Source organism: Tenebrio molitor, chromosome 7, assembly GCF_963966145.1.
Source record: "Tenebrio molitor chromosome 7, icTenMoli1.1, whole genome shotgun sequence".
NCBI lineage: Eukaryota > Metazoa > Arthropoda > Insecta > Coleoptera > Tenebrionidae > Tenebrio > Tenebrio molitor.
In genome coordinates this window covers 18,671,347-18,683,183 of record NC_091052.1, presented here as the reverse complement: position 1 = coordinate 18,683,183, position 11,837 = coordinate 18,671,347, and the positions used below count along the sequence as shown (strand labels likewise).

Genomic DNA, 11,837 nt, shown 5'->3' with positions numbered 1-11,837 from the left:
AAACTCGATTTATTTTTTAAATGATCGCTCGGTACTTTTATGAGGGTTGGAACGGTTGGAACAGCCCATTTTTGTTATTATATGAGCGTGCTTGAATATTGTAGAATCCTTACCGCCATGACTTTCTTAATTTCACTTCTAGGGGCTAAGACTTAGCGTATTGTATATTGAGCTGCCCAAGGTCGTCCAATATTTCTGTGATAATTTTTACGTAATCTTGTTTCTACTGCTTTTTGTGTTTTTATACAGGGTGTTAGGGAATGGTCTCCCAAGAATTTCAGGGTGAGTTTGTGAGGGAAAATGTGGTCGAAAACCTTAATACCATTTTTTCATAGCATGAACGGTTTTCTTAAAAATAAAAATTTTAAATAGTGCCCCACTGTTTGGGAGCTTTTGCACCATTTTATTGTTGTGATAATTAAATAAATATATTGTTAACGTTTTTTAATGAAAGTCAATTGCTTAACAACCAAGAACAACAACGCCCTATGTCAGATTTTATCGAGTACCTACTATCACAATGACGTTTCAGTTTTAAATATTTCCCTTGAATAATATCTCATTAAAAACTAAACTCTGTCCACTCATAGATTGCTTGACATAAATGTTACTAAAAATGTTCACTGTACGCTACAACAAATAGATCCGGCGCGAAATTTAAAAAAATGGAAACAGCAGGTTTACACGTGATGTTTTATTATTATTCTGCATGTTTGCACTTAGGAAAGACGAAAGAAAACTTCAGTACAGTAGGAGTAATATATTAGGTTTTATTAATACAGGGTATTTCACGAGTAATAATGTGCCCTACGGAATAAAATAATAGTATATTATATATTGAGGGAGAGAAATGCATGATTTTTCCTAAGGTGCAGTTTGTAGCCAGAGGGCGAAGCCCGAGGGCTACAAAGCACCGAGGGAAAAATGAGCATTCTCTCCAGAAGTATATATACTATTTTTTTCACGGTAGGGAGTAGAAACAGCACAAAAATCTCAAATTTTAAGAATAAAAAAATGATGACAAATGAGTTGTTATCTTTCGATGAATTTAATGGAATTAGTAGTTGCCTTGACAACACAATTAGATTTTTGTCACAACAGTCAAAAAAAATGAAAACTCCCATTAGATTTTTGTCACAACTGTCAAAAAAATGAAAACTCCCTAGGGAGCAAATATTTGCTCCCTAGGGAGAAAATGCTCTACTTCTGTCACGATGTTGACATCCAAAAAGTTGATTTCTACTCCCGATCGTGAAAAAAATACATTTTCGAATTTTCGAAAAAGCTGGCTACTGAAATTAAAATATCCGGCTTTTTTCGGAAATGGCTAAACACAACCAAGAGATTATTTAATATGTACTCCTATATAATGCATGAACAAAAATTACCTCTGTATCATTTTCGATGTTTGTAATTAGATTCTTGAGGCACGCACTCACTTCACAAATTTAAAAAAATCAAGAAAAAACCGTAACGGAACAGATCAAAATAGCAACACGATCAAAACTAATAACTTTTAAAACCAGAGAATCGCAAAACAAAGCTCTAAAGATGAAAAATCGCAAATCTAAATGCTTAAACCACTTTGACAGAACTGACAACTTCAAATTTGAAATGTCACATAATTTATTTTTCGCGTGGGTTTCATGACAACCAATGAGAATCAGTGGCGCGAATTCTTCAAGATATTACCAACACAATCTATGATACTTTCTTAATATTTTAATGCTATGGTTTGGGGATTTTGTTATCTAATGATATTTAAAAAAATGCATTCTGTCAGTGGACGTAGTCTACCAGAACTGCATTTTTTAATCACAAAATCAATAATTATATTCAAAATATTTATCTACATTCACCACAACCTTGAGGTAAGTCCCCTTTTATTGCTGCAATAAACTGAAATTATTTCTGCAGCTTTATTTGTGATACCACATCTCGCTCAACCTCTAAAGGGATTTGAAATCGAGCACTGACCCTAATCAGATTCGTTAATTTCTGTGTAACTTTATTTGTATTGGAAAAAAATAATAATAAATGCTCAAAATATCCTCCGTTTGCCATAACATAAGCATTAGCATACCTTCGGAGAGCAGCACTGGCATTTTCGCTACATTCCCCATACACAAAGTGCATATCTGCATACTCCTTGATAGAATATTCTGGCATTGTAAACGATTGTAATCTTTGCAAGCGACGGATAAAAGATAGATCAAGTCAAAGTGTAGACTTTGACAGTAGTAAATTTCGAATCGTTACCAAGGAATCATTTTAAATCGAAACATACAGTATGTTATTGAAATGGGTTACGAAAATTTAAACGGTGATAGAACTCATCAAAACAAATTACTTTTCTATTTATCATTTTTCCGAAAAATCTTTCTAAACCCAGATAAAATTTTAGTTAATTTGATCGTAAATTCTAGTACCCGCCAATGTCTCCGAGCGTACATTAAAAGCGAAAGAAGATAAAACCTTAGATAATCAAGCAAAAACCAATTCTTTATTCGTAGTAAGTGAGAGTGACATTGAATTTATGCACCACACTTGATCAAGGGCACTAACCTTTAAATTAAACGTTCGAAATGACGCCCTCCGTTATCGATACACGCTCTTGTGTGCCCTTCGAGCCACAGAAGCTTGAGTTCTCTTCAACATGTCAGAATTTTATCGAATTGCCTCGGTGTCAACTGGAGTCTCATACACAATCTGTTTTAAATGGCCCCATAAAAAAAGTCACAAGGGTTTAAGTCAAATGAACGAGCTGGCGATAAAACTCGTCATTTACGACCTATTGAAGAAGCCATTGACAAAATGCAATTCGACGTGGTGGATCTTCTGATTTTAAGTGTCGGACGCGTTGAAGATGATACGGATGTTATCCCTGTTCGTGCAGCATTCTCCAAATTGTAAAACTGGAAACGTCAATTCGTAATGTAACTCGTCGGCAACTAACATTCGGTATTCGGTTCTTCATCAACAAGACAGGACAGGACTAAAAGTCCCGTAATGCCTTAAATGCTGGACAACATTCACAAAGGTATGTGGACAGGAAACTTGGCGACCGGGAATTGTCTTCATGTACCTACATACAAACGCCTGGTGCATCAGCATTTGATAAAGCTTCCCCGTAGATCAGCACCATGTCTGTTAAGGGTGCTGTGAAGTAAAATAAAATTCTGGTTTCGTGCAATGTGGGTTGCATACTCTGCAAACGCTGGATCTACCATGACGTCTGTCAATAATGGGTTTGCCGGGACCCTTCTCAGCGGGAGTTATTATCACAAAATGCACGTAATAAATACAGCGGCACTTCGTATTTTTACAAGGGTAATCTCCAAGCCTTACTGTGCAACGCCTGAATTTTGCTCTACGTAGGACTGTAATGGCAGTAAAATTAGAATAGGATGCAGTTTATGCTAATCTGAATACCTACCTGCCGGAGAAGAGGATTATAAACCTCTTTTGTTGAATTCAAGAAAAGTATATTTTTGCACAGTACACAAGTTTAGCAAGATTGTTATTGAACAATATTGATTTTGCACAGATCCAACCAATCAACAGCTTCATATCATAGCAACTGCAACATTGTTATATAGCAATATTGGTAAATTTAAAACAGAATCGCACCAATTACCAGAATTTCCAGACATGTCTACGGATAAATATGAAAATGCCAAGATTAAATTTTTGAATGAGGTTTCTAGCGTCAACATTTCTGATATAGAACAAAAAACTCGAGGGCAAAATTCAAATCCTGAATGGTATAGAGAACAATCATTTCGACTTATGGTTAGTAAATTCGGGAAAATTTGTAAAATGCGTTTAAATACTGACACTGCAAATACGGTAAATGAAATTTTATATTCAGAAAGATCATCCACTCGAAATTCTGTACCTAAACCACTGTTACATGGAATGCAAAATGAAGAAAAAGTGAAAGAAAAATTCCGCACGTGAAATAACAATTGAAGAAGGTATAAAAAATAAGATTATTGATTATTTAACAATAGATGACGAAAAGTATATAAAATTAAAAACATCTCACCCGTACTATTATCAAGTACAAGGTCAATTGCACGTCACCAATCGCAATATTTGTTACTTCGTTGTTTACACTCCAACGAAAGAGAAATTCAATTCGGATTTAAAATACTGCATAATTAAAAAAGACGATAGATTCTGGTGTGAAAATATAGAAAATCACTTGGAAGAATTTTATTTTGGGGCTTTACTTCCGGAATTAGTAGATCCTAGACATAAAAGAGGACAGCCGATTAGAAGAATACTAAAAAAAGAGTTATAATTTTCCATGGTTTAATCTTCTAAATTTAATTCAATTCTAATTTCTAGTCATTTAGATAAGGAATAAATAAATTTATTAAAATTTTTATATCAGTTTTCGAAAAACAGATTTTTGTTAAAATAATAATACATTTTTTATAATTAAAATTTAGAAAAACAATTTTATTTAAGAATTAAATCTATTTTAAAATCAAAATTAAACGGTAATAACTTAATTAAAGCAGTTAATACATATGCTGTTCCATTGTTGACCTATTCTTTTGGTGTTATAAAATGGTCCAAAACTAATTTACAGAATATAAATATTCAAACTAGAGTTCTCTTTACAGAATTTTGTAAACATCACCCCAAATCTGCTATTGAAAGATTTAATTTACCACGCGAAAATGGTGGTAGGGGTTTTTCAAATCTAGAAATTCTACAACACAATCAAATTGCTTCACTAAAAAATTATTTTCTCAATAGAGCTCGTGATAACACTTTTTTTTTAATGCTTTGGTTTCAGCGGATAAAGGTTACACACCTTTAAATTAAAGTGATAATGTAATTTCAGATATTGTTGAGCCAAATATACCTGACACTATAGCAAATATAAAACAAAAGTCTTTACATGGGAGATATTTTAAAGAGCTAGAACAGCCAGAAATTAATATTCAAGCTTCTCATGCATGGCTTAAAAAATCAAATATTCATCCTGAGACTGAGGGTTTTATATTTGCAATACAAGATCGTGTTATAAATACAAGAAATTATAAAAAACACATATGCGGTTTACAATCGATCATCGATAAATGTAGGATTTGCGGAACTGAAGGGGAAACCATTGAACACATCATTTCTTCTTGCACCGTTTTGGCTCAAAGCGAATATAAAAAACGTCATGATATATTCGCAAAAATTATACACATGAATTTAGCAGTTAAATTCAATTTATTAAAGGATACACAACCACATTACATTTATAAACCAGAAAGTTGTTTAGAAAATGACAATTACAAATTATATTTTGATCGCACAGTTTTAACTGACATTCACATTCAGCATAACAGACCAGACATTATTATTTTAAATAAACAACAAAAGCAAGCATATCTTTTAGATATAGCTGTTCCAAATTCACACAATATAACACAGACATATAATACAAAAATTAATAAATATTTAGAACTCTCCGTTGCTATGAGAAATCTTTGGTGTTTAGAAAAAATTTCGATTTTACCATTTATAATTTCAGCAACAGGAATAGTACCACAATCTCTTTTTAAAAATTTAAAAATTTTGGACTTAGAGAAAACATTAGTGGTTGAAATTCAAAAAGGTATATTATTATACTCATGTCATATCGTGAGGAAATTCCTTAACATTGACACAGAACATAATACACAACAAAGTCAAAATGCGGAGGCGAGACGCCGGTAATTATGTTGATAAGCACTGCACTATTACTTGATAGTATTATCCGTAATAGTGTATGTACTCCGGCAAAATTGCCGTGCCGCCGGGTGGAGGTGGGATAGTCGAATTAAAGAAAGTTGATAAGTCGCACTAATTTAATGGAGATAGGGCTATTGCTGAGGCCTTCATAAGAGCCAACCCATCAATTACAGTACCTCTGAGGTGATGTGGAAAACCCTTGTGAAATTATTTTATCATATTGACCAATACCTCCTACTGCGTGCTGTTAGTAGCCGACCAAATTCTAGTAATAACGACATGGATATTATGTACCTCCTTGTTTACGCGCTTTACTTACCGCAAACATTTGGAAGAGTCGTTTCACTTATTACCTGCTGAGACCCTCATAAATCTACCCTCTTATTGTAAGTTGTGTTGCCTATTTCTTATTTTATTTTAAAAGTCGTTATCTATAAATTCTATCTTTGCTTACAAAATATCACCTTAAACAAAAATCTACGATTGTAGCTGAATAAATAACATTAACAGCTACATATTGAGTGTAATTTCAATATAAAAATCTTATTTTCAAGGGAGTTATGACGATTCCCGTTTTTAGCATTAATACGGTTTTTTTCAAATATACAAATATTTAAAAAAATCTGTCAACGTAGCGTCACTGATACAGATATTACCAATATGTAGACACATCGACCGCTTTTTCAAAGTTAAAAATGTTTTCCTCGATTTTGCCTAGTAGTTCACAGCACCCTTAACTCCGGATTAGTGTACTTCACCATTTTTAACGATAATTACGGGAAATTCGCTTTCTAATAAATTGTAAACACGGCCGCATGCAGGTGAAGGACGTGACTAAATTGTGTCAGCAATAGTCGGAGAGCTGATGACGAATTTAGGGAAGGCATTTTAGGCAATCAGAAATATAAAAATTGTACTATTTGAATATTAATGAATCTGGAATCGACAGTTGCTAAGGGCATTTGCGGTTATTTTACTACTGCACAGCACATGACATTTGCAAAAAATTAATCCCAAAAAACATACTTTAGGCAACTTGAAATTATGTTATTTCTTAGTTTAACATTTATAGATTACGGAAATAAAAATGCCAGATTATTTGGACGGTTTTAAAGTACAGCCCGACTGCCTCAAAGTCATTTTTTTAGTGTATGCAAAAAATATACTTTAGGCAGTCTGAAATTTTTATGGCAGATTTATTAATTGATATTAAAAATATGTGCAAAAATGCCAGACTGATACGAGGGTTTTAAATATTTCCCCGACGCGAATAAACATTTCTAAATAAGTGCGACAAAAAGTCTTATGCGTATACATAGGTCCGAGAGAGATAGTTTATCGACGTCTGCCAGCAGTAGCTAAGGAAGGCCCCGGCTCGTTTTTTAAAATAGATTGTTAAACAAAATCTTTTCTTCAGCAACGCCGTTTTTTACTATAGAGCTTATATATCTGCTTAGATATTCTAACGAAAATTCGAAAAATATTTTTTCCTAAACATAGCAATTTGTTTCTGTTAATCTGAAATTAAAATAATGATTTTTTTTTATCTGTGACTTTATTTCAGACAATATTAATTCGCATATTTGAAGCAAATTTGTAATATTAGGTAATTGACATCACATTTATATAGATAGAATATCTAAGCAGATATATAAGCTCTATAGTAAAAAACGGCGTTGCTGAAGAAAAGATTTGTTTAACAATCTATTTTAAAAAACGAGCCGGGGCCTTCCTTAGCTACTGCTGGCAGACGTCGATAAACTATCTCTCTCGGACCTATGTATACGCATAAGACTTTTTTGTCGCACTTATTTAAAATGTTTATTCGCGTCGGGGAAATATTTAAAACCCTCGTATCAGTCTGGCATTTTTGCACATATTTTTAATATCAATTAATAAATCTGCCATAAAAATTTCAGACTGCCTAAAGTATATTTTTTGCGTATCCAAAAAAAATGACTTTGAGGCAGTCGGGCTGTACTTTAAAACCGTCCAAATAATCTGGGATTTTCATTTCTGTAATCTATAAATGCTAAACTAAAAAATCAGTATAATTTCAAGTTGCCTAAAGTATGTTTTTTGGGATAAATTTTTTGCAAGTTTCATATACTGCGCAGTAGTAAAATAACCGCAAACGCCCTTAGCGACTCTCGATTCCAGATTCACTAACATTCCAATAGTACATTTTTTTAAATTTCTGATTGCCTAAAATACCTTCCCAAAATTCGTCATCAGCTCTCGGACTACTAAGTTTTTGCCGTATTTACTTTTTTTGCGTTAACGTTTTTCATACGAAGCCGTTGTTCTTTCACCGTTCCATCCATAAACGACTCGATGACACGGAATACGGTGAAAATAAATTCGAGCATAAATTTGAGTTTTCGAAAAAATGGTAAATAGAAAAGTAATTTGTTTTGATGAGTTCTATCACAGTTTAAATTTTCTTAAGGCATTTTAATAACACGCTGTATACAGAGCGTATCTAAAATGCGTGTGTTAATTTTAACACGTAGCATAGCTTGTTAAGTGAAACATTTTTTCTATTTGAATGTTTTACACAAAAAAAACGCTTCAAATTCATTTAAAATTTTGAAGAAATTTGTCGTCAAAATGTACAGCTGCCTATGGGTAAGGGAGAAAATTTTCTGTTATGATAGAAACGGAGCCTCGTCAAAAAAGTTACATTGTTGTAGAAAAAATTAAAATTCTCATGGTTACAAAAAAAAAGAGACTACCTAATCACACAAAACGACTCGTTTGCTAAAAATTGGAGGGCAAAAAATCTCGGAAAACTTTTGCGAATTTTGCAAAATGTTATAGAGAAAAGTTTCATAATTTGGCGAGTTCTTCCATTGATTAAAATTAACACATCTATTTCAGATACACCTGTATACAAAATTAAAAAGAAAAAATCATTTGACTTCTTTCGGAATCGAACGTACTCTTGTATGAGAAACAAATGCTGTTAGTTGTTAGTTGAACACCTAATTATAGATTTCCATCGGTTATAATAATATATAAAATCGTACAATATTAAAAAAATTAATATAACAAGTAAAATATAGCTACATTTAAAATGTTTTATGATTTTTGTTAGTATTTTTAAAAAGAGTCTAAAAAAAGTAAAATGTATCAAAACAAATATTATTTTTAATATTTTAGAAACAGAGATGATTTTGTTTAAAAATAGGGTAATTTTTATGATGCTTAAAACAGGAGGTATTTTGTTTGTGATTTAAAAAAAAAATCCTATTTAGGCCCACCCATTAGTGTAATAATATTATAATACAAACAAAAAATGTTCAATGAAAAATTTATAAGAATCTTTGGTAATCGTTTTTTTTTTAATAAAGTTACTCCAAGCTTTTCAATTCCGTGTCTTTATATTCTTTGATCTAAAATTAATGTAATTAAAGGGAGCGTTTGTCTTTGATTACTAAAAGTATATAAGGAGGAACTAACTTCACCCACGCTCAGTTTTCACTATTAAGAGATGGAAAGTATTGTTAAAAACAGTTTCACACTAAACCTAAGTGTAATGAAAGTTATCGGCTTTTATCCATCGTACAGATATCCCCGTTTATATCAACTCTACGCATACATCATATACACTTTTTCTATGATACCGGCATCGCTACTTGGAATTCTTCAACTATTTTTTAAAGAAACTACAGACGGAGTACGTTATGACGATCTAATTTCTGTTGTTATGGTTTTCATCGCACCAAAATTGTTATCTGCTGTAATAAATGGACGCAACATTCAAAAATGCATCCATTATTTTGATGACGAGTTTATCAGAAGAGTGAATGACCAACATACGGAAATTATTGATAATTGTGTAACAATTTGTCGAAGAAATTCTATCGTTTTCTTCAGTGGTTGTGTTGTATCCATCTTTAGTTGGTTTACGAAGTTATTTCTCCGTGAGAATATTTATCAATTACCATTGGATGTATGGTTCCCGTTTGAATCAGAACACATGTTGTTTTATTACAGTCTCTATTTCAGTCTTGTTCTAGGTTAAATCGTCTTTATTTACTAAAAATCCGTCTTATTAATTAATTTTTAGGAGTTGTTTACGTTGGGCTTGCTTGTGCAACAATAGATCCTTTAATTGCCGGTTTAATTTGTCATGCCACTGGTCAGTTGCAGGTTCTTAAAAGAAATTTGCAACATCTTGATGAATATGTCGATAAACAAGTTGCTAAAACCTATGGTAGGGAACCGACAGCCGTCATCAAATCTAAAGTTATTTACGACAAAATTAAAGAATGCGTTTTACATTACAACGTTATTGCTAAGTATAATTTTTGTTGTGATTTTGAATTAATTTTAACTCAATCTGTTGAATTTTCAGTTTTGTTGACGAATACGAGCAGTGTTTTTCTTCAGCTATTTTCTGTCAATTTATGGAGAGTATTATTGTGATTGGTATTTGCTGTCTGCAGATAATTAAAGTTAGTTTGTGCCGCAATACTTTATATTAAAAATTGTCACATTATTCTTTTTCAGCTACAAGCTTTCAATCTTAACATGCTGATCATGGTTAATTACTTGTGTTTCTTGTTACTTCAAGTATATTTTTATTGTTACTATGGGACCATGCTTATAGAAGAAGTTTGTTTTACTACATAAAAACGCCTTTTAATATTATTTTGATTTTTAGAACAATACAATAACAAATGCAATTTATATGAGTAAATGGTACGACTATAACGGTCAGTCACGTCGAGCTCTTTTGATTTTGATGGAACGCACAAAAAGATCCATGCATGTCAGTGCTGGAAAAGTACTGGATTTATCTCTCGAAACGTTTACCATGGTGAGAAATTGTGAAATTTAAATTCGGATATGATATTAATTTTTCAATTTCAGATATTGAAGAGATCTTATTCATTACTTGTAGTTTTAAAAAATTATTAATAATAGCTATTTCAGTGGCTATTTTTTAAAACTGATGACGCAGAAAATGAAGCTCTACATTTATTTCTTTCAAAATGTAAAAAATAATAACTCAATAGATGTGCAGTTAAGTACATATTTCGTATTTTTCTGTTTGTTCGTAATACCATAATGTATAAGCGATCAAATCAAGTATTATTTAAATGTCAAATGTATTTGCAATGAACATTTAATTGGGAATAATTTAACTATACTCTTAAGCATAAAAAATAAATAGTAGTAGGTACTACGTATAATTATTGTGCTATTATTTTTGAACCAAAATAAATGTAACTGAGAGTTTCAAATTTAATTAAATTTGACATTTAATTGAATTTGAGGACAAGAATTGCTTAATCATTGTATTATGGGAGCAAAATATTTATGGTATATATTTTATATGTGTAATTTAAGAACAAATATGTATATTTTTCTAAAACAGAATTTTGCCCAAAAAATATTCAAATAGCACACACAGCTCAATATTCATAAGGTGAAGTGGAACAGATACAAAGTGTATATTAAAAACATATATATCAAGAGTCTTGTGGAATTGTGCGGCTCTATACTTTTTTTGGCCAACTACGACGAGCCATTAAAGCTGGTAAATTAAATGTCAAAGAATAAAACGTTTTTCCGCATAAGTATAAACTGTGAATACCAAAAACAAGTTACGAAGTAGCCAAGATAAGACATTTATTTTCCTAAGTTTACAGAAGTCAGTAATAAGCAATCTTTTCAGTAAACCGCAATGGTTTTATTGCTAGAGCAAAACACCGTCATTGTGATGTCGTATTACCGAAATGACACCCTGCAGAATGGAAAATGGGTTTATTCTATAAACGCTTGCAAGGAAGAATTTTTCGCAAAATTTCCAAATGACAACATCGTGGAAGCAAATTTAATTCCACACAAGAAGGATTGTGGATAGATTTGTGGCAACTGGAAGTGTTGAAAAAAGTAAAAGTGTGGGAAGACCGCCAGTGAATGAAGAAATTGTTGAAGATTTACGCCAACGAATGGAACAAAGCTCAAAAAATCCTTCAGGAAGTTATCACTTCAGGCTGATGTACCGCTCTCCCCTTGTCAGAAAATTGTTAGAAAAACCCTGAACTATCCATAAAAATCACAACACCTGAAGAACTTCGACCAGG

At 32.1% G+C, this 11,837-nt stretch overlaps 1 protein-coding gene across 1 annotated transcript; it reads left to right on the top strand.

Moving 5' to 3' along the window:
• The first annotated feature begins 260 nt into the window (after positions 1-260).
• On the top strand, positions 261-10,665 carry LOC138135093 (odorant receptor Or1-like). Its single transcript, XM_069053740.1, has 6 exons — positions 261-282; positions 9,812-10,043; positions 10,100-10,199; positions 10,255-10,359; positions 10,409-10,564; positions 10,618-10,665. Exons 1-6 carry the CDS (start codon positions 261-263, stop codon positions 10,663-10,665), a joined length of 663 nt encoding a protein of 220 aa, XP_068909841.1.
• The last annotated feature ends 1,172 nt before the right edge of the window (positions 10,666-11,837 follow it).